The sequence below is a fragment of the Amia ocellicauda genome, chromosome 6 (assembly GCF_036373705.1).
Source record: "Amia ocellicauda isolate fAmiCal2 chromosome 6, fAmiCal2.hap1, whole genome shotgun sequence".
In the NCBI taxonomy this organism is placed as follows: domain Eukaryota; kingdom Metazoa; phylum Chordata; class Actinopteri; order Amiiformes; family Amiidae; genus Amia; species Amia ocellicauda.
The window spans coordinates 30,676,134-30,699,580 of NC_089855.1; the positions used below are offsets into that span (position 1 = coordinate 30,676,134).

The 23,447-nt window shown below is 43.8% G+C and overlaps 1 protein-coding gene and 1 long non-coding RNA gene across 3 annotated transcripts in view; one reads left to right on the top strand and one right to left on the bottom strand.

Moving 5' to 3' along the window:
* On the bottom strand, positions 1-4,794 carry LOC136751340 (uncharacterized). The gene is made up of 3 exons (XR_010816996.1): positions 4,666-4,794; positions 3,444-3,476; positions 1-677 (listed from the first exon to the last, which is right to left on the bottom strand). It is a non-coding gene; the product is annotated as an uncharacterized LOC136751340 (long non-coding RNA).
* Positions 4,759-23,447, top strand: part of LOC136751338 (uncharacterized) — a 24,760-nt gene continuing 6,071 nt past the window's right edge. For both annotated transcript variants that reach the window (XM_066706873.1, XM_066706874.1), the window contains exons 1-15: positions 4,759-5,083; positions 5,600-5,734; positions 6,353-6,478; positions 16,133-16,291; positions 16,600-16,800; positions 17,359-17,533; positions 18,881-18,988; positions 19,439-19,633; positions 20,216-20,356; positions 20,428-20,568; positions 20,763-20,969; positions 21,330-21,446; positions 22,016-22,159; positions 22,625-22,774; positions 23,082-23,291. In XM_066706873.1, the coding sequence (XP_066562970.1) occupies positions 4,868-5,083; positions 5,600-5,734; positions 6,353-6,478; positions 16,133-16,291; positions 16,600-16,800; positions 17,359-17,533; positions 18,881-18,988; positions 19,439-19,633; positions 20,216-20,356; positions 20,428-20,568; positions 20,763-20,969; positions 21,330-21,446; positions 22,016-22,159; positions 22,625-22,774; positions 23,082-23,291 (2,425 nt within the window). In that variant the 5' untranslated portion in view covers positions 4,759-4,867. The remainder of the gene's footprint in view (positions 5,084-5,599; positions 5,735-6,352; positions 6,479-16,132; positions 16,292-16,599; positions 16,801-17,358; positions 17,534-18,880; positions 18,989-19,438; positions 19,634-20,215; positions 20,357-20,427; positions 20,569-20,762; positions 20,970-21,329; positions 21,447-22,015; positions 22,160-22,624; positions 22,775-23,081; positions 23,292-23,447) is intronic.

The window sequence follows — 23,447 nt, forward strand, 5'->3', positions numbered from 1 at the left end:
AATCAGAATGGATTTAATCAGGAATTTGTGCTATTGATCAAACAGAAAATGTGCATAATGTCAAAGTGAAAAATATAATCTGCAAATTGTTCTAAATTAATTACAAATACAAAACAGAACACATTTGAATGCATAAGTAATCACCCCCTTCCATCAATGTTTGGTAAAGGCACCTTTGGCAGCAATTACAGCCATGAGTCTATGTGGATAAGTCTCTACCAGCTTTGCATATCTGGACATAGCAATTTCTGCCCATTCTTCTTTGCAAAATTGCTCAAACTCCATTAAGTTGGATGGGGACCTTTGGTGAACAGCAATTTTCAACTCTTTCCACATATTCTCAATTGGATTGAAGTCCAGGCTTTCACTGGGCCACGCCAGGACATTGACCTTTTTGTTTTTAAGCCATGCCAGTGTGGCTTTGGCTGTATGTTTGGGGTCATTGCCCTGAAGGAAGATTAATCTTTTCCCAAGTCCCAGGTCTCTTGCAGTCTTCAGCAGGATTTCTTCCAGGATTTCTCTGTACTTTGCCGCATCCATCATTACAAGTTTTCCAGGCCCTGACGCAGAGAAGCATCCCCATAGCATGATGCTGCCACCACCATGCTTCACGGTAGGGCTGGTGTTCTCAGGATGATGTGCGGTGTTATGCTGTTACTGCACACTGAATGACACATCTGAGAAATGCAAAACATATTTTTATTAGGCAGCATACAATTTCGATTGACAGTCAGACTCGCTGAGGCCGCCTGGAGGTTAAGGTCCTGGGCTGCAGTTAATCCACCCCTGTCTGGGTGGAGCTCATTTCAACACTGCAGGCCTCTGTATAATAAGGTTTTATAGCAGTGTGTGGCATTGCTTGTCACATTCAGTAAAATCTGTTCTGTTGTGGTACAAGACACCCAATTCATACAATGCAGTGTGTATTGGTGTAGCACCAGTATATTGGCTGTGGCTGTGCCTGTGTGAGCACTGTCCTCTGTTCTTTGTGAAGATGCTGTCTGTGGATTTGTCAGTTCATGTCCCTGGAACAGACATCACTAATAAGCCAGGGAGTGGAGATCACATGTTACACTGTGAGCTCCATCAGGGGCTTTTCTGGCCAATCTGGCACCCTACACAAAATCTCTAAAAATCACCCCCCCAAAGACAAATACAAGCTTAAGGGGAAATAACACTTTTTAATTTTACTAATATAAACACATAAGAAATACTATACTTATGTCTTTTTTCTTCCTCATCTTTCCTCTTCTTTCTATATTGTGCCACCAATGGCTTCGATCTTTTCATGAGAACAGCAGTCAGAACGGCAGTCAGAAAATTTACAATGGATAAACTGTCAACTGTCACGCGCACTCGACTCACCCACCGTCCACACCTGGCCCTCCCTCCCTCACCACCATCTCTCCAGTCAGCAATATCATTTCACTGATAACAAATAATTAAGTCTTGACTTAATGTGTTATTCGTTTTATTTTTCAGTGTTTCTATGTTATATTCAGAGCAGCTCCTAAACCCGGCGCTCATGGACCCGACATCCATGAATTGAAAGCGTGACTTCTAAATGTCTGTTGGCTAGCTAACCAGATGCTAATCGCTAGCTGGAATGCTAAAAACATAACTGGATAGCTGGATGGCGCAGCAGCTCTGACAATGATTTTTTTTTAAATAGTTTTTAAAAAAGAAATTATGATGAATTCCACTGTTGAAATTTGTCAACAGCCCCACCCCCCCTGTGAATTTTTTTAGGGAAAACACTGTTTTTATAATAATTAAAAATACATATATATATATATATATATATATATATATATATATATTGTTGTTGGGGGGGGGGCCCAATCGGCGCCCCCCCTGCAGGTGGCGCCCTAGGTGACCGCCTAGGTTGCCTATGCATAGTGTGCCAGAGACTTCAAAACTCTAGTATGGGTTATGCCCTGGTCCTGGACACCCTAGTTTAGTCACTTTAATCAGTCATCACTTAACATCCATATATTGAGACATGGAAAGCATCTGGTTAGGTTTAATGCAGCAAGTGTTTTTGTTAATACAGTAATTTGGAGCAAACGCCTGATCACCTTTCAGCTTTCAAGTACCATAGCTGATTTGCAGTCAATCAGTCTATAAAAGTCTGTCTCTCTGTCTGTAAAAACATTTGATTTAGTGTGACATCTTAAAGTACAGGTATATGGGAAAAGGTTACCCATTAGTATATTGTTTTGAAATCTGGGGTAAATACTGGAAACTAATATTAAATGAAAATGGTGTTTTACAGTGCATAATCACTTTTCATGAAAGGGACAAACATGGCCAGTATTTATAAAATTCAAAAAGTAGTATAACTAAATAAAACATTACATTATTTGCATTTACCTTTGTTTTTCTAGGTGGTGCTTCACTACACGGTTTTGGCTGTTAAAATTAGTGAGGAACTTGAGGTAAGTAGTAAGTGTAAGGGATCATATGTGGATGAGCATGTTACAAGTGATGTAACCCTCAGAAAAAATCAGTATAGTGTCCATTTACCAAGTACTCAATTTACATAATTACTATTCACTTCCTTACTTTTTTATGGTCAACTATATTCAATATAGCAATGTTCAAGAACTTCAATAATTTATTTAATGTTGGCTGAAATAACCATTGTGTATTTTCTTGTCCTTATGATCTGTCATCTTTGTTTAACGGTTTCTTTTTTATTCTTTACTGACTACATACATTAATTATTGTTAATTTATTCTATACTGTGTCTAATTGAACTCACCTTTTTTCAGTATTTTTATAAATATTTTAAAAACATGTATTTAATAATAATTACTATTAACAACAACAACAACAACAACAATAATATTACTAAGTTAAGATATTTAGCAGACAGTTTTATCCAAAGTAACTTATATGGTTCAACAATGACTAAAACACAAAGTTAAATACTAATTAATTGGTGCCAGTTGTTTGAAAAAAATGAAATAATTAAATGTCTACTGAGCATTATTCCATATAAACATAATGTTAACACCAACAACTCTGTTTCCTTATCAATAAGGCACTTCTCTCTAGCTGTGTGTTGTGGTTGGTGAGGTGTAATTATACCCAGTGTTTTTTTCCAGTGACTCCTTGGAAACAGCCTTCTGAACCATCAAAGGTCAAGAAGGGAGTGACTGACGAGCAGCTTTCCTGGGCTGGTCCACCGAGTCAGAATAGCTCTTTTGCGGTGGTTGTAGTGCCCTTCTTATTTTTGTGGCATGTTGCTTTCTACGGCTATATCCATGGATTTTTGTATTTTATACAGCAGATAATGATGACCCATTTATGGGGTCTCTTTTTGAAATCTAGACATTTATCATTGTTATTCATGTGTTTCATATTTTCTTGCAACATGTATTTATAATAGCTGGGGCAGTGGGATGTTGTAAGGGGTGATATCATGTTTGGTGTCTTACCTCTTCAGCAGAAGTCAAGTCTGTGTTTATTTCCTGTGAAATAAAGGAAGACACTTGTGTTTCTCAGTGCACACAAAGCAGTTCAACTCGACTCGATTGCAGGTGCTGTTTTCAAATCACTGTTTTTGATATCCTGGCATTTTCCAATATTGATTTTATTTCTGATCTGTGATTTTGCTTTTATGTGATCTATTTTGTATTGAGTTGGGCATAACTCACTGATCTTCATCGTAGCCAGCAGAAACGCAATCCTGACCCTAAATGGAAGTGTAACAGGTGATGTAGCAAACTCTGATACAAAAGGAAGTTCACACACCAGTAGTATGGATGAGGTGCAGGTCAGCAGGAACAATTAACATCAAAGAGGAAAAGGAAGAATACACTCTTAAAGTGCAATCCCCCCAAAATATGTATTTATTCGAAATCTGACGTTTCGGCACATACATGCCTTCATCAGAGTGAGACTATGTATGCACAACACATGCTTTTAAAGATTAGAAATTGGTTACAGATGGAAAAGTAATTACTCACATCATAACTTGCTTTTACAAAGAGAATTGTTTTGGATTGATTCATTGAAAACAGTAACCCTTTTTTGGCATGAATGTGAATTTTGAATTGAAGTACTTTCTATGATATTAGGAGGGGAATTGTATTAAACTTATGTATGTTAAGATATGGTTTGTCTTTTTTCATGTACCGATATTTGTATTATGAGACTCTACATTGGTAGTGAATTAATACATAATTAAGTAGTTGCTAATTAATAATGTTATGTGATCAAACAAATGTGATTTTTGTCTGAGTGATATACCTCTTTGAATAATGCAGTTTAATAAATATGTTAGTAATTATTGTGAATATCTCTTTTTTATTTCTAATAAGTATATTTTGGGAGATTGCATCTTCCATATCTAGTGAACTCTAGCAATAGTCTGAGCTTTACACTTAATTTTATAATACTCAAAATATAGCTACAGTACTTGTCTTTCTTGAAATAAATGTTGCTAAAATATTATCTTAATAAACTCCAGATCATATGAGAACCTTAACATCCTACCGCAATGCAGATACCAAGCTATCAATGACATACCAGTGAAGCTGCACAAACATAAATACCTGAAACAAGTTCACAACCAGATTGTCGTTTTTCTAAAAATACCCCACATCTAGCCACCGATAAAGGATACATTTCCTACAATATAGAAATGTGTTTAAATACCCGTCCTCCGTCTCTCAGCTGCTGTCCCCCACCCATCGGGATCATGTGAGCAGCCGGCTCTGTGACTCAGCCTCTCAGGCTGTTTGTGCGCAATCCCGAGGCCGCCGACTTCAGCTGCTGAGCGGCTACTGCTGGAGTGGATGTCGAAACAGTTTGATGTATTTAGGGTTTTAAAAAACACATTTGTGTCACGTTTTCTGTCATGGCTTGTTTGACGCAGCACCGGTTTGAAAATGCCAAATACAAAAACTGGTTGAAGACCACCATGAGCCTGCAGTTACTGAGGAGCAGCCTCGAAGACTTCTTGGAAAACGAAACGGAAACCTTTCACTCCCGGCTGCGGAGTAAACTGGAGGAGCGGGTCTGTGAGAGCCGGCCGCCCTGCGACTCCAGAGGCTGCGGACCCCAGCGCACCAAGGTGGGTCGGTGGTGTCTGCATCCCTCCCTCCCTGTTATCACCCTTTATGCATTTCCATATGCATATAAATGTCCCTTGGAAATCGTTGGGTACGTTTACTTGCTGCGGTACCCTGCTTCCAAACGAAACGTATACATTGTACAGGTTTATATCTTTTGTTTTTAATATCCGTGCACAATTCATGTCCATCACTGCTCAATACATGTTACATTAAACATCATGCCTTTCACCAATAAAGTGAAATGACACGTATGAAGCACAGAGGGTTTTAGCATTATACTAATAACCAAGTCAATTGCATTACTTTATTGTAGTGTTGTACAACATTTTTAAACTCCAATCTATCATGTTTATTGGCTTCACACACACTTAAATAAGGAGTATTTTTAGTGGCTGAGTGCCAGTGCGTTTTTGTCAACAAGTCTTGGGAGTTAATTACCTTTTCTTAGCCTGCTATTTTCCTTATTTAGACTATTGTACACACACTTAACACTTTATTGGGGTTTCCCCCTTCAGGCTCCCCAGATGTGTGCTGCTTGTACAGATTGGAAAAATGAAATCCTTTCAAACCACAGTAGTGGTAAGGGGATTATCTACTGGAATAACTGTAAGCCACATCTTTGGTCGTCACAGAAATGGGAAGTTGCAAAGGTAAGGCGTTTGCACTTTCATTTTGTTCCTCCCAGAAATAAACTTTTTTCTAGAGGTGTGATCTGACAGTGGGCACTTTTTAGGGCAAAGGTATATTGAATTCCCTTAAAATACATTTTCACACCTTTTCACACTGACAAGCACCCATTCTATTTTACTTCATATGTTTAATTATTGTGTAGCAAACAGCTTTATTTTTCCACGAATCATCAAAATCTCTTTACATTTTATTATTCTAGATTTTTTAATTTTGTGGTGTTACCTTCGCAAGTATTTTATATTATTTTACTTTATTTTTTAAAATACAGTTTTCCTTGGAGAATCATAAATATCTTTATAATCACTTTTTAAGAGGAAGGAAGAAAGTATGGGTTCTGTATATATGGCTTTGAAGTCAGTCTTAAATAATTAATTACAAAGTTGACAAATTTGAGAAAAATCTGCCAAAAATTTTAATGATTGTTCACACTTTTGATAAGAACAGGAGCTCTCTCTGTCTTTCAGTATTGTTAGGTCAATGTACCCCTCTCAAGACCCTTGGTCATAGCCCACAATAGCTGGCACTGTAGGCCTAGCAACCCTCCTTAATTGACCTTCTACACATTCTCCCCGCTGCAGGTTTACATGCCCAGAGGAAACAAGAATCACAATAACGTGAAGCAGTTTGATATCTCTGCAATCCTGAACTTCATGAAATTCTGCTCACACTTCAAGCCGATGGTGAAAAGCGACATTCTAGATAAGGTAGTGTCCACCAAGGCTGCATCTACCCTGCTTCCTGGATAGGGTGTCTTTTGCCGGCATATTATTAACGGCAAGGTCTGTGCGAATGGGTAATTGCTGGCAAATTCAGTGTCAAATCCTTGCATGTGGACGCAGTGCGTCAGCTGACTGCAGTAACCAATCAGAATAGGGGCGCATTTTTGAATCACAACATGACAAGGTTAAGCCACCTTTGAACAAAAACTTGTGACTGAAATGAGAAACGCATCGGGTTGTTAGAAATGGCTGAGGTTGAAAATAACATAGTTGCAGCTGTAGCGTAAGGTACACTTATAAATTTCAATTAAAGAAGTGAATTTATAGTATCACCTTATCACGAATCCTGGAATCTTGTAGAACTCAATTTCTGTAATAATTGGACACAGACACCAATTCCAAAGATATAAATTGTCAAATTTATTCAAAACAAGACTAAATGTAGCACTACACTAATTATACAAAAGGGAAAAACTAATTAAAATTCAACTCTAGATCTACAAATCAAAGACAAATCACTTCCGTGACCAAATCAAAGACCATGGGATCTCATATGATAACACAAATCGTTAAACAAAAAAGGTTATAAACACATTGACTACAATACCGATTAGTAAGACGAAGGTGAGTCTCTCGTTAGTATTATTAGTCAGACATTAAATAACTATGCAGGTTAGTATTTATGTCAGGTAACTTCTCGTTATATATATATCAGTCTCATTTACGTTTAGTTGCCGAGAAAGATCCTATCATTACTTGTTACCACAATTTCCCTTAACTGATTATTATTCAATGATTAAGGATAGGCAGGGCCACCAATAATCTAATGTCTATTAACTTGTGTCAGTTTCAGACTAAACAGTTAAACAGAATCACAGATTAACATTTCTAATTGATTTCTCAAATGTCATGAATCATGAACTCCAAACTGTTAAACTTATCTGAACTTCCTCGCAGAGAGGCCTCTCTGGCTTCGGGCTCAGATAACAGCACACGGCACGAGGTCCGTGTGGTTTGGAACAAAGGCAGTCCGGTTCGGCTTTGTCCAAGAACTTCCACTCAGTCGATGCACCTGGAAGTTGGGGTTTCGCGAAAGTAGAGTCGTTTCCAAACAGATTTTCCACTGGTTTGAAGGCTCCAAGGTTGTGCACAAAATCTTCTTGGCAAGCAGGGTCTCTCATCGTACTTATTTGAAGACAAAGTCTTTGAGGAAAGCAGGGCCCTGTTCGTTCCAAGGGTCTCAAATAGCTATGACACTTTCGTATACAGTCGACTTGTCCAGCTGTAAAACTCCACTGATCAGGTGGGCACAGGCGGGCAGCGCAGTCTGTAAAGTTCTTTATTTAATAAAGTCCTTTAAAAGAATTCTTCGTACGGCTCAATCTCCTTCTCCCAGTTTGATTCTTCTGTTGCCGGCAAAGACTTGGTTGGTTTCTGGTTCTGGTTCTGGCAACAGAGCTACAGGTTGAGCTGTGGCAGCGAGTTACTGGTTCAGGTGAGAGAGAGGGAGAAAGACTGTCCGCTGTTCCTTATAGTCTGCCAGATCAATAGGTGATTGGTCCCTGAGTTCTTGAGATTGGATTTCGGTTTCAGCCCCCAGTGTCCTATTGGAGGGGGGCTTGATTTATGACTGATGTCAATCCATGCCATCTTTTGGAAATGCCGGTTGGCCCGGGTTCGTAGCTCTATGTCGGGATTTCGGCTCTCGTCCACTTCAAAGAGTTTTTATCACCTACAGGCCCCTTTCTCCAGACATCTCATAGCAGAATTCCAACCTATTTGGCCTCTTCTCGGTGCCATCCTCCCCAAAACTGTCACTTTGATGCAAACCAGTTCCAAGCTGATGAGCTAAGGAAATCTGATAACTTTGGGGGGGGAGAGGTCTTCTTTAGATCAGTGCTTCAGCTCAGAGCCCAAATGCTCTTATCAAAATACACCCAACATAACGCTACACAGCAATTCTGAGTGTTACTGATGAACCAACAGGTTGGCATATGTAATGCTAACTATTGCCACACATGTCAGAAGTTATGTACCAATAAATCATACAAAATATATTATCTCTATACAGGAAAACGTGTCTCAAAGGATATCGGTTTGGTTCGTTTGCTGTGACACAATGTATCAGTCAGCGCTGCTGTTCACTCGTCTTGTGTACAAACTGCTCAGCTCGTAACTCGGGGTCGTTTAGTGTTTTCTCAGGACTCCAATCATATTGCAATAATCACGTGAGCTCAGTTACTTTTGTATTAATAAAACACTGGATATTTACAGCTCTCGACACCGAGCTCGTCGATCCCTCGACCTTGTCGACATCGACCAACCCCACCGATCCCTCGCCCCTGCTGCTCGACATCGATCGACCTCATCGATCCTTCGACCCTGCTGCTTCAAATCGATCAACCTCATCGATCCCTCAACCCTGCTGTCGACATCGATCGACCTCTTCCATCCCTCGACCCTGCTGCTCGACATCGATCAACCTCTTTGATCCCTCAACCCTGCTGACGACATCGATCGACCTCATCGATCCCTCTACCCTGCTGTTGACATCGATAAACCTCATCAATCCCTTGACCCTGCTGTCGACATCGATCGACCTCTTCCATCGCTCGACCCTGCTGCTCGACATCGATCAACCTCTTTGATCCCTCTACCCTGCTGTCGACATCGACCTACCTCATTGATTCCTCGACCATCGACCTCTCGACGAACTCACGTCGACCCGCTCTCCACCTCTGGACGCCCGTGTTGACCTCTCGGACCTCGACATTGACAACGTCGACTTCATCATCGAGGGGGACAGTCTCAGAGCGGAGGAGTTTGGTGAAGTGCTTCTAACACGAGAGCTGTCGATATACTTGGAGAATCTCGATGTGGACAATCTAGAGACGGACCTTCTCACAGGCATGTAGCCAAAAGGGGCTTTCCATCGCTGTTCCGGATGCCAGGGCAAGCTGCCCTTGGACGATCTGTGCGTGCTTTGCCTAGGAGAGGAACACGCCAGGAATGCGCTGACGGGAGAAGGCGACTGTCTGCATTGTGCGGCTTTTACAGAGGCAACGTGCCGTAGGAGGGCTAGAAACTCCCCGTCTGTCAGCTCCTCTGTGGGCTCTGCTATGTGGGGGAGCGCTTCTTCAGGGCGGAGACGCTCGTCTCGCTCCTCCTCAGCGAGAGTGCAGTCGGCTTCCCCATCTCCACCTCCTCGCAGACGCTCCCCTGGGAGGAGAACATGCTCTCCGAGACACAGATCCCCGAGGGCAAGACGCTCCCGCTCCCGATCGGTGAGGCGCTCCACCCCTCCGCGCCGCAGGAGACAAGAGACTGAAGGGATTGTGTCACTGATCAAAACAGTCGGGGTACTGGCGGACAGGCTGGACTCTCAACAACAAATACTGAACACGGGGGTGGCCCGTCTTCCGACTGGAGAGGAAGCCCCCCGTCTTCCCCAGCCGCCACCCCGACTACCACCGCCACCGGAAGAGGCACTATCTCATGTGGCATCTCATTCCAATATCTCGTATGTGCTTTCCTTTGCGGAGGAGAGAGCGAGAGAGCGAGCTCAGTGTCGGGCCGAGCGTAGAGTTCAAAGCCCTGATGAGGCGGGTGGCTACGGCGGTGGACGTCCCATGGTGCACCCAGGAACAGGTTCCCAAAAACCGATTCGTCAGAGAGAAGACTGCGAGGCCCGCGGATACTCTCCCCTTGCATGACGATTATTTGGACATCGTACAGTCCACATGGAACCAGCCGGCATCTGCTCCTGTGACTTCCAAACAGGCAGAGGCGATGTACGCAACAGCGGGGGCGGAACAAAAGGGACTGGGATCTTTCCCACCGATCAGGGACTCGGTGTCCAGGCTGGATCAAGCGGGTGCTGTTTTGGGCAAGGAGCCGCTCTGCCCTAATAAACAGTGCAGGACGACGGACACGATGCTGAAAAAGGCATATGCTGCAGAAACTTCAGCTATCCGAGCCATTAATGCACGGGCTATCCTCATCCTGTACATGGGGCACCTGACGGGACGCCTGAGGGAGCACCAACCTATGGCGGATGTGGAGGAATTGGAGCTCGTCAACACCTACGTGGACGGATTTGCTGCGAGAGGCAGCGAAAGCTATGGGGATATCTCTCGCAACTATGGTGGCAGCCAGACGCCATCTGTGGCTGACGCAGGCGAAGCTCCAAGACAAAGACAAGTCCGTCCTCCTTGATGCTCCCATCACCCTGGGCCAGATGTTTGCAGAGTCGGTGGACCTCTCTATTGAGCAGTCAGTGAAGGCCAAAGAGTCGGCTTCCAAATATGCTGACCTCCAGCAGACGAGATGGCCCAGTGGCTCGCAGTTTGACCAGCACTGCAGGGGCCAGCTGCCGGTGAGGGGAAAGAATAGACTCTCCAGCTGGAAGCGTAGGTGCAAAACAGACGCCCAGCAGCCCCCTACGAAGCTGCAGCAGCGTCCCTGAAGGGGTGTGGCCGCCATCGCCAACCCCACCCCCCCAACAGACTGACCGGACTCGACCAATACGACTGGCCGACGAAGACTCTAGAGCAGGCTTCTACTCGGGGTACTTCCTGGTGCCAAAGAGGGACGGAGGCTTCAGGCCCATTCTCGATCTGAGGGGCCTCAACATGTTCTGAAGAAAAGACCCTTCTGCATGTTGACTGTGCAGCGTATCCTTCAGTCCGTCCGACCGGGCAACTGGTTCACGTCAATAGACCTCAGGGATGCCTACTTCCACATCCCCATCCTCCCGGCGCACAGAAATACCTGCGCTTCACCTTCCAGGGCCAGGCATACGAGTTCAATGTGCTGCCGTTCGGCCTCTCTCTGGCTCCCCGCACCTTTTCAAAGTGATTGGACGCAGCCTTGGCCCCCCTCAGGACAAAGAGGATAAGGATCCTGAACTACCTGGACGACTGGCTGGTGTGCGTTTGACGAACGTCCTCTCCAGTGACTGGACAGCTCGGAGTGGAGACTGAAACCACAGGTGGTAGAACAGATCTGGCAGAGGCTGGGACGAGCTCGGGTCGACCTTTTTGCTACACAGGCAACAGCTGTCCTCTGTGGTTTTCCCTGGAGACGGGAGGCAGCCCCCTGGGTGTGGACGCCTATGCTCACCCATAGCCGCAGGAACTGCTGTATGCCTTCCCCCCACTGCCACATCTTCCACTGACACTGGAGAGGGACTGCTGTGGCATCCCAACCCAGCACAGCTGCAGTTGTAGGTTTGGCCTCTGAAAGGCACCGTCTGATGTCTTTAGGGCTGCAAGTTAATGTCATGGAAACACTGCAATCAGCCAGGGCCCCCTCCACCAGGGCCCAGTATACTTACAAGTGGTCAGTTTTTCAGAACTGGTGTCTAGAGAGACGTGTGGATCCTGTGTCATGCCCCATATCGACAATCCTGTGCTTCCTGCAACAGCTGCCTGAAGACGGGAAATCTGCATCCACGTTGAAAGTTAATCTGGCTGCCATATCGGCATGTCACGATAAAATTGACAATGGCAATCCAGTTTTTGAAAGGGGCAAAACGCTTGAGACCACCGATAAAGGACACAATTCCAGCCTGGGACTTGGAATTAGTGCTGAAAGGACTGAGCGGTGCTCCCTTTGAGCCCATCTCCACAACGGAGCTCCGCTTCCTCTTGCTCAAGGTTGCTTTTCTTGTAGCGATAACGTCAGCAAGGAGAATGAGGGAAATTCATGCCTTGTATGTGGATAAAGCCTGTCTGATCTTATCGGGAAGCAACGACAGAGTCACTCTCAGGACGAACCCAGCCTTCCTGCCCAAGGTCGTGTTGGCGTTTCATATAAATCAACCTATTGTCCTGGAGTCTTTCAATCCCCCTCCACATACATCAGATGAGGACTGCAGACTACACACACTCTGCAATGTCGGGGCTTTGAGGTGCTATATGCGGAGGACTGCGCAGAGCCGCAAATCTGACCAGCTGTTTGTCTGCTACGGTTCCACCACTAGAGGGAGGGTGGTTTCAAAACAGCGACTGGCGCACTGGCTAGCGGACGTGATCCGGCTCACCTATGAGACTGCTAATGTTCCCATGCCTGAACACATCTCAGCGCACTCAATGAGGGGACAAGCCACGTCGTGGACTCGTTTTCATGGTGCCACACTGCAAGAACTGTGCAATGCTGCGACCTGGTCTGGACAACAGATCTTCACAAGGTTCTACCGCATCAACGTGGCGGACCGGATGCGCCCAGGCTTGGGCACCAAGGTACTTCAAACTGCTAGCCCTCAGGCGCCGTGAGGCTCTGCTGTCCTTGTCATTGTGGGTTTAGACTTAGTCAGGTGTCAAGACTCGCGACAGCTCTGGTATAGTCTTTCCATGCGGTAATGGCTGTCTTTCGATTTGAAAGGGAACGATAGGTTATTATCATAACCCTGGTTCCCTGAAAAAGAAAGACAGCCATTACTCTTCAGGGGTCGCTCGGCCAGACAACCTTCCTGATGAAGAAATGGCAGGGAGCTGCGTCAGGAGGAGACTTTTCACAGATGCTGGGGACGGGTCTCTCCTGACAGCAGGGCCCCTATTGGGCAGCTTTGGTACATGTTTTCAATGATTGGCAGGTCAGAAGGCTCTTCCCATTCGGTAATGGCTGTCTTTCTTTTTCAGGGAACCGGGGTTATGATAATAACCTATCGTTATACAGAACACAACAATAGGCTGCTAAATTTGTGAATAATATAATCAGCGTTGCGCTGCCGAATGGTGATTGTTTTGCCTATATAAAAATATACAATAACACAGTAGTGTGACGCCTCCTAAATATCCATCTCAGAGTATTTTCCTGCTTCTGCCATATCTTAACCGGGGAAATGATCGCACTTGTGCAGACATGTCCAGAGTGCCTGTCCGGCTCTGCTCTCCGGATCCACGGGCTTCTATAAGTGTTTAATGTAGGTTTAATGTTGCAATGAATGATCCACACAACAGTATGGAAATACAGAAGAGGCTAATCTATATGAGTGTTCATTGTTGACAATACACCATCTGTTAGTGTCTTATTTTTAAACTGGGCTGGATCAAATTCGTGTAGAAATGTGTCTCTTTGACTGACATCAGCTCTATCACCTCTCATCTCAGCCTGGTCTACTCCAGTATTGCTCTGCTTGTGTGGTCTCTCTGAGCCTTTTCCTTTCGTGTCTCCTGTGCTCTTTCTCTCAGACTCTGTATCTCTCTGCTCTCCATAACCTTCTCCCTGTTTCTCATCTCTTCTTGTCTCCCTGCCTTCAACATTACAATTTTTCTGTTCATTTCTCTCTCTGTCCTCTTCTACTCTTTATTATCTCTCTCCCTCTGTATTCACTGCCTGTCCCTTTCTTTGTGACTCCTCACTTGTGTCTCCTGCCAAAGTGTAGTAAAAATAATTTACCCAATAATTTGAACCTATACAGTGCATCCGGAAAGTATTCACAGCGCTTCACTTTTTCCACAATTTGTTATGTTACAGCCTTATTCCAAAATGGATTAAATTCATTATTTTCCTCAAAATTCTACAAACAATACCCCATAATGACAACGTGAAAGAAGTTTGTTTGAAATCTTTGCAAAATGTATTAAAAATGAAAAACAAAAAAGCACATGTGCATAAGTATTCACAGCCTTTGCGCCATACTTTGTTGAAGCACCTTTGGCACCAATTACAGCCTCAAGTCTTTTTGAGTATGATGCTACAAGCTTGGCACACCTATGTTTGGGCAGTTTCTCCCATTCTTCTTTGCAGGACTTCTCAAGCTCCATCAGGTTGGATGGGGAGCATCGGTGCACAGCCATTTTCAGATCTCTCCAGAGATGTTCAATCGGGTTCAAGTCTGGGCTCTGGCTGGGCCACTCAAGGACATTCACAGAGTTGTCCTGTAGCCACTCCTTTGTTATCTTGGCTGTGTGCTTAGGGTCATTGTCCTGTTGGAAGATGAACCTTCGCCCCAGTCTGAGGTCCAGAGCTCTCTGGAGCAGGTTTTCAACAAGGATGTCTCTGTACTTTGCTGCATTCATCTTTCCCTCGATCCTGACTAGTCTCCCAGTTCCTGCCACTGAAAAACATCCCCACAGCATGATGCTGCCACCACCATGCTTCACTGTAGGGTTGATATTGGCCAGGTGATGAGTGGTGCCTGGTTTCCTCCAGACATGAGTTCAATCTTTGTTTCATCAGACCAGAGAATTTGTTTCTCATGGTCTGAGAGTCCTTCAGGTGCCTTTTGGCAAACTCCAGGCGGGCTGTCATGTGCCTTTTACTGAGGAGTGGCTTCCGTCTGCCCACTCTACCATACAGGCCTGATTGGTGGAGTACTGCAGAGAAGGTTGTTCTTCTGGAAGGTTCTCCTCTCTCCACAGACACACGCTGGAGCTCTGTCAGAGTGACCATCGGGTTCTTGGTCACCTCCCTAACTAAGGCCCTTCTCCCCCGATCGCTCAGTTTGGCCAGGCGGCAAGCTCTAGGAAGAGTCCTGGTGGTTCCAAACTTCTTCCATTTATGGATGATGGAGGCCACTGTGCTCATTGGGACTTTCAATGCTGCAGAATTTTTGCTGTACCCTTCCCCAGATCTGTGCCTCGATACACTCCTGTCTCGGCGGTCTACAGACAATTCCTTGGACTTCATGGCTTGGTTTGTGCTCTGACATGCACTGTTAACTGTGGGACCGTATATAGACAGGTGTGTGCCTTTCCAAATCATATCCAATGAACTGAATTTACCACAGGTGGACTCCAATCAAGTAGAAACATCTCAAGGATGATCAGTGGAAACAGGATGCACCTGAGCTCAATTTTGAGTGTCATGGCAAAGGCTGTGAATACTTATGTACATGTGCTTTTTTTGTTTTTCATTTTTAATAAATTTGCAAAGATTTCAAACATACTTCTTTCATGTTGTCATTATGGGGTATTGTTTATAGAATTTTGAGGAAAATAATGAATTTAATCAATTTTGGAATAAGGCTGTAACATAACAAAATGTGGAAAAAGTGAAGTGCTGTGAATACTTTCCGGATGCACTGTACTCATGAGTAAGTGCGATTGCCCCAGTCTTTTTATTTATTTATTTATTTATTTATATTTTGGCAACATATCATTTCTGATTGGCTCCCAGATGTGCAAATGCATTGGCAGGCCACAGTTCAGCAGCATAGCCCATTTCACAGTAATATGATTACTGACAGGTATCTACTCTCAATATCACATTACCTTTGCATATATACACTGTACTGTTCTTTATTGAATTCGAGTTGCAGTAGATTAATGACTTAGTATAAAATACATAATAAGTTATCAACAATAATAATAGTATCGGAACAGTAGTGACCAATGAATACCCAAGAGGTTGCACTGTTCCAACATGCAGTCCCATTGGCTCCCAGCAGAACCAACCGACGCCCAAGACTGTTTGATTATGATATTTACAAGTAATACAGTAGAAAATGCGAATAGCAGATTTACATGTCGCAAACATGAGTAGCAAGGGGTCCTTTTTTTGTTTTGGAGCATTGATAGTGTTAAATTCTGATTGATCGGAGATAAGGAATTGCACCTATGGTTCCAGTATAGGACTGGAAGCTAGGCATACCCAGGTCAGCTACCTGCTTAATCATGCTTTTTGTTTCTGAAGGTCACCAATGTGAGAAACCAGATGATGCACTCTGTCGACATGAAGGTGCCGACCGAGGACATGCTGGAACATCAGAACAAGATCTTGGAGCTGATTCAGCAGCTGCAGGCCCACGTGCAGCTTCCTGAGCTGGCCATGGTGGAGAAGGAGATTAAGGAGGTGAGACCTGCTGTTTAAAGCCTGTTTTCTAGCTGTGGATAAGGCTGCCAACCAATCCCATCATCCCATCAGAGAGAGCTTGTAGTTGAACCCCAAGGCTTTACAGGAAATTTAATTGGGCAGCTTGGTTTGTGGGAAGAGGCCAGAAGCATGGAGATTTTTTTTTCAGTTTAATTTGAAAGATGAACATGCAAAGAGAATAAAATCCAGAGCATAGGTTATTGAAATATCTTGGAAATATATTGGTCGCCAGTTTCTTCATATTTTCCCAGCATTGTTTTTCAACCATTTTCTCTCCCTGTCCCCAGCTGCAGGAAATGGAATTCAACATTGTCTTCGGGGAGTTGGAACTGAGCTCTGGTATTCGTTCAGAAGGCAATGTCTGTGGTCCAGAATTCCTTCATACTTTACTGAATGCACAGAAGGTCCAGGACCTGGAGCAGCAGGTCCTGAAAGAGAAGATTGAATTCCTGGCTTCTCGTCTTGAGGAAGATGGAGATCTGCTTGCAGTAAGTCCATCACTTTTACAGTGTGATAGTCTTAGCTGGGAGACTGAAAAACAATCCCGTGAGGCATTAGGCACTGCATGTTTTATGTTTATTTCATTGCCTTTAGACCTGTCGGCAATGAAATCAGGTGCATCTGTTTGTCTTTCTGTCTATCTATCTGTCTATCTTAGTGGTTCTCAACTCTGTCTTGCTGGTTTGTGCTCCAGCTAAGCTCTCAATTACTTAATTGAAATCTTAATTAAACTAATAATTTGCTTAATGTGACTTTTATTGCTCATCTTACAAAAATTTTGGGAGAATTCGAGGGCCCTATATGATTTAATCAATGCCCAATTCCATTCAATGAATGGTTCATTTAGGCCATTGAGTGCTCAGTTTGATCACATATCAGCAGGACAGACTGAGCCCAGGACCAGGGTTGAGTACCACTTTTTCTGTCCCTCAGGTGGAGCTGTGACCTTGTTTTTGTATCCTCTGTGTAAATGTATCTTTCTGTCTGTCCATCTGTCTTTACCTGCAACTCTAACAACCGTGTTTGTGTCTGTGTGTATTGCGCAGAGCCATGAGGAGTTGTGTGCGATGAAGGCCTTCTTGGATCAGAACAAGGACCTGCTGGAGCAGCTGAGACCTCAGGTGGCCAAACTGGACTTTATTGAGAAGAAGGTGGAGCAGCACGACCAGCAGCTGAGCATCCTGGCCGTCAAATTGGATAGCCTGGAGAAAAAGACAGACGGTGGGTCAGTGGCTTTGGAAATCAGTCTCCCCGCTGAGGGGAACACAAGAATTACACTGCATAGGTTATATCAGTCTACATTTGAGCCCCCCTCAGGTTTCTATGATCTGTATGACTGTTTTTATGGACGTCAGTTTAGCAGGAAACTGTAAAGGTGACAAGAAGATATTCATGTCATCATTCTTCTTGGAGTCTGAGATGGTATGTTCAAACTGGTGGTCAGCAGGTGGTCAGAAATACATTTTTTTGTTTTTAGTTTTTTGTCTGTGTTGCTTCAAGCACAGATGCAAAGCTTCAAATTAAATTTCTATTTGCAGAGAGTAAAATCTGTTGTTTTCTGAGCATTTCAACTCAGTGTCAGAAATTGAAAATAGGGGCCTTCTGACATTTTAATGTTATTTTGTTCTGAGTTCCATTTATGGTTTTGTTAAATTTAAAATATATGTATATATAAACAGTAGAATAGCAGGCTCAGATTACCATGCACTAGAGGTCTTCACGGGTCTACCTGAACCCGAGGACCCAGGACACGACCCGGGACCCGTATGCGTTCGGGGTCCATATTTTAAACGGTCAGCCGGGTCCGGGTCGGGTCCCATTCTTGTACTTCGGGTCCCGGGTCTGTTTAACATTGTGTGTAATACCCGAGTGACACGATGACTTTACCAATTGACAATTGGATCTTTAATTTAGAAGGCAGAACTTATTCTGACTTATTATCGGTGATTGACAGATGACGTAAACCGAAGTGCATTGTGGGTGTCGGCGCGATTTTATAGATATCGTGGTTGGAATTCGTTCGCTTTGTATCTAAATCTATGGCAGACGCGTCTCAGAGCACAATGACAGCACATTAGTAATGCAACGTCAGAAGCCGTGGCACTGAACCAGCATTGTTATTATAGGTAAGACACAAAGTTTTATTTTCACAACTTGTGAATTAACTTGTTAATAGCGATTAGCTGTGGGATCTGTGTCGATCGGGTTCAGTCGGGTCTGTGTGTCCCAGCCGGGTCCAGGTCCAGATTTAAAATTAAAGTTGGGTCCGAGTCGGGTCCGGGAAGAACATTTTCGGCATTTCTCGGTTCTGCACGGGTCCGGGTCCAAACTTTCAAATAATAGACAGCTCCAGGTCGGGTCCGGGTAGCACATTTCCGGGTCTCTTCGGGTTCGGGCACATATTTTTGGACCCGTGAAGACCTCTACCATGCACATACCTGGTTGTATTGATGGAAACAATTCTTTGATCCCTTTATTGGATGCTGGGTTAATATTGCCCAGCTGTAAAATTTCACCTTGATTACTTAGCTGACAGTTTCCATGTCCTGCTGCTCTCTTGTCTTGCAGAAACCCAATACAGTGCTGAAACAGTCCGGTTCAAGAACCATCTTTTAGAACTGGCACAGAAGAATAGGTGGCCCACTCCCATTTTTCACGAAATCCGGGAACCAAAAGGTGACTACTATTTCTAACAAATGTCGTTATGAATGATTTATTCACATAATGGAGAATTTCAGATCAGATAGTCCCCTGAAATTAAACAATTAAAACAGAGCTTCAGTTGTTTTCTGTCAGACACCCTGTGCACAATTTCACTTATTCAGTTCCATGGCTCTTTGTTTCTAACAGTTGTATTTTAAACAATCCACTATGATTAAAGTTGAAAGTCCCATGTACACCTAAGGGATGCTAGCCTGTTGCAGCTTTACCCTTCAGCAAATATGATATGCTTATTTGACTAGAGGAGGTGGGTCACAGATACAACAATGGTGTCCATGGCCTTATGTGGTGTGATGAAGAGCCAGACTGCCTTCTCCGGTTGGAAGTGTGCTTGAAGCTTTGAGTTAGAACAGGCAGGAAGAGAAGGGTGGAGAAGGCATCCCTGATGTGTACTATCTCTGCCAGGTTTCAAGGGCGTAGTAGTGGTGAATGGACAGAGGTTCACCGGGGTGCTAGTCCACTCAAAAACCAAGTCTGCTCATCAGGAGGTGGCCAGGCTGGCGCTCGAATCTCTCCCTCAGCAGCCCTGCCCCGAGGACCAATCATCGGGACCCACACCCATGGACCTTGTCCAATCAGAGACCACATCTTCCACCACAGGTACAGAGTTCCTGTTAAGCTCTGAGATTGTGTCTTCAGAGAATGTTTCCAGATTCATCTCGACAAATTGCAATAGAGTGAAATGAAGAATTTATTAGCATGACAAGTTTAATGAATTTGCTATATTCAGAAAGTAGTTCCTGACAAGCTACCTTTAGCTAACCTATTTTATATATATATTATTTTTATTATTATTAGTTTTATTTCTTGGCAGACACCCTTATCCAGGGCAACTTACAACATAAGTGCAATACGAAGTGCAAAAATACAGTTCGGTAAAGATATAAGGAAGGAGCAAGTCTCTCATGTTACAAAATCCAACAGAAAGTTGGTTCGGTTGCCTACATGAACTCATAATTTGAAGATTGAGTGATATTTTATTAATTAGTTTATGTTTCATGTAAAAATAAAAATAAATGTCAGCTTGGTATAACTGGTAATTGTTGTTTGATTATATAATTGGATTCCTTGCGCACAAATCAGATATTGCCAGATAGTGAAGAATTGCAGATGTGTCGTGGTTTGATTTTTCTTGAAAGCAGTCAAGCACACGGTAATCCTGTTAGCACTGTTCCCCCACAGCCCCGGTGTTCTTCAGCAGTGTGACTGTGGTTCTGAACACAGAGGTTACTCTCTCAGAGGAGGATTGTGGGCAAGGGAATGCGGTGGAGGCAATTTACAAGAAATTAGCTGTCATGTTCGGCCTGGAAGTCTCTGCTGCAGGTAAATATGCCACATATGCCAGGATAACAATTAAATAAAATAGTATTACAGGTTGAAATGTTATTTTTCAGGGGGATCCTTTAAGCAGAAAGTCCAGGAATATTTCACTCAGGCTGGTTTCACACAACCGGAAGAAATACTCCAGACAAGCCCTGATGGAAAGATTAACTGCAAGCTAAAAATCTTTGGACCTTTCACCTTTCAATGCCAAGGTTGGTAAAGATTATTGGAACATAGAATGTATAATTCAACACAATCCGTTAAGAAATTTGATCCTGGTCCTGAAGACCCACATTCAGTGTTTTGAAATTTCCAAGTCTACAGAGAGATTCAAAGATGTGACCCATTAACCAGTTGTCTCGCTGTTTCTCTCCTTTTTAAATTTATTTTCCACAAATATGTTAAGATGCTGCTACCAAAAAGAAGTTGGCTGAGCAACAGGCAGCTAAAGTTGCCCTCACCCAGCTTGCAGGGGTCCTAGGCTGGGATTGTGCCACAGAGGACAACTACAAAGGTACACTACAAGAACTGCTGGAGAGGAATGGCATGGACAAGCCCTCTTATAATGGGCTACCCAAGGACTCGGGCACACCTGGAGACACAACTGCCATTGGTGAGCAGCAGCACCATCTCAGCCAATTGCTTCTCTGTTGGCTGTCAGTATCCTGCATGGTCTCTGTGATAGTAGAAGTACTGTGTGTTTGAATGAAGCACAGTGCACTGGGGTAAGAAGGAAAATGGCCGCTCAGATTGTGTCCTCCTTATTTTAGGAGAAGTGCTGTTGTACTTGGGGGATGGTTGCAGTATTTTAAACAATGCAAGCTTATTCAGGGATACTGAGGCAACGGCCAATCAGAGGTCAAAGTGACGGTGAGTGATTAGGATTGCCCTCATCTGGACTTTGGTGCTTGTGGGCTAAAGTAACATACTATAGGATTGTTGCAGTGTTGTTTTCCTGGGTTTCCCTGAGCAGCTCCTGTACTGCCCAGTGCAGCATCCCCTCAGCGCTCACACATTGATTCTCTGCAGCAGAAGCTGAAGGAGGAGCCAGTGACCCAACCTGTGAGCCAGCCGCCCGCCATGTCCTCTGGTTTGTTGACTGACCTTTAAATCACTTATAGGTTCTTAAAGGACTTCTGGAAACTACCCCCAACGGTTCAGTGTCCTTTGTGCTTTTCAGATTCCAGTAAAATCTAGCACTCTAGTACCCTTGTGGGTCTGTGGCATGGTCTAGGGTGTCTACAAGCCAGTCAGCATCACAACTATTGTAACTCATCCTCTCAGGCTAAAACAGCAGTATCCTAGTGTATCTGAATGCTTTTAAACACCAGGCCCATTATGTGGAGAATGGAGCTGGTAGACTGAATGGTGGAGAACTATTTAGCAGCTCCTTAGTATTGTGCCACTGGCTCTGACTGAGTTCAGCTTAACAGTGTTGTCTGTTTAACAGGTGGAATTAACAGCTATTACACAACAGCCAACCCCCTCATTAATGAGCATTAACAAAGACAATGCTGTGCCACAATAAAGCAGGAGTAACTAAATAGTAGCACCAGAAAAAATCAGAATGAGAAATCATGTGACTGTAGCTGTTTTCCATACATAAATATAGCAATATTCTAATCAGTGGTATATATTGTCATTTTTGTTTTAAAACAGCAAGCAGGCTATTCTTTGTAAGAGCAACGGTGAGTCTGAAGAAAGTGTTCGATCCCTACGAGACCCACAGCAAGAAGGAGCAGGCAGTCAAGGGAGCGTACAAGAAGCTGTCAGTGGCCTTTGGTCTGGCAGACCCCACCTCAGGTACCTACAGGAATTACCAACTGTTCTACAATTCACAACATGTTTTTCTGTGGTGCTCATTCTTGATTATTGGAACATTCTCACTTCCCAGAGAAAGGCAAATATTATGCCAACATCTCATTGACCGAATGGATGTTAAAGCCGAACAATGCCTATTGTCATCTGTGTTTGTTTGCCGTTTTTTCCCTACTGCAGATTTTGTGATCATAGTATTGTATATAGATGTATCAGCATATTTCTATTATATTTTTCATAATGCTTGGCTTATGCTATACAAGTGTAGTTTGACAAAACGTCAGTATGTCTGTGTGTCTAAGTAAAACCTCCTACCTTTTCGGGCCCATGCTTGTATTCCATTTCAGATTGAGATCATTTTTTCTTCCCTTTACATTCTCTTGATTTTGGGGACTAAATTAGATTCTGTGCCTGAGGAAGTACTAGATTTTCTTTCTTTTTTTCTCTCAGCTGCTTCTTGTACCAGTGCCAAGAAGGTAGTACATGAATTCTTCACTAAGGCTGATTGGCAGCTCCCTGAGGAAATGTGTGAAGGCCCTGTAGATGGCAGCTTTACTTGCAAGCTGGACATCTCTGGAGACTTTACATTTCACAATCAAGGTGAGTAGCCTGGAGTGAGGGTTTGTAAAAGTGTGGTGTGGTTTCCCCTCCCTTCCTTTTGTTAGTTTGTGATGAAAAGCAGAAAGTAAACCATAGCGATTTGCTAATTTGGCAGTTTTAGAAGAGGCTTTTACGGTGCGTACTGTATTGCTTTGCCCCCGACTTGTGTCAGGAGTTACTACACCATGTTTTGCCATTAATTCACTTTGCTTTCCTGCACTTCAAAGGTTATGCTGAACTACTGAAGATTTGTTTAAAGTGATGTGATGTTTATTGGTACATTCTAAAATTGTATTCTGTATTTTAGAGGGTGCCTCCAAAAAGCAACAGGCAGAACAGGGAGCAGCTAAAGAAGCTCTGTGTAGGCTGGCAGGGGTCCTTGAGTGGGACCCTGTTTGTATGGATGGCAACTATAAGGGGAGGCTTCAGGAGCTGCTAATGAAACAGGGGCAGCAGATACCTGTGTACCAGCAAGTCTCTGAGCATTGCGCTGCCACCCCTGTACCAGGCTGCCAAGGTACAGTTTGGAAAGATGCTCTTTTGCGTTGCATGATCACTGGGCACCCAGGGCAAGCAAAGATTCCCTTGGAGCTGCAATAAAACTGATTCTAAATAACGTTGAAGTTCAAATTGTTGTGCAGTTAATTTCCATTTGTCCATATTGCGTGTGTAG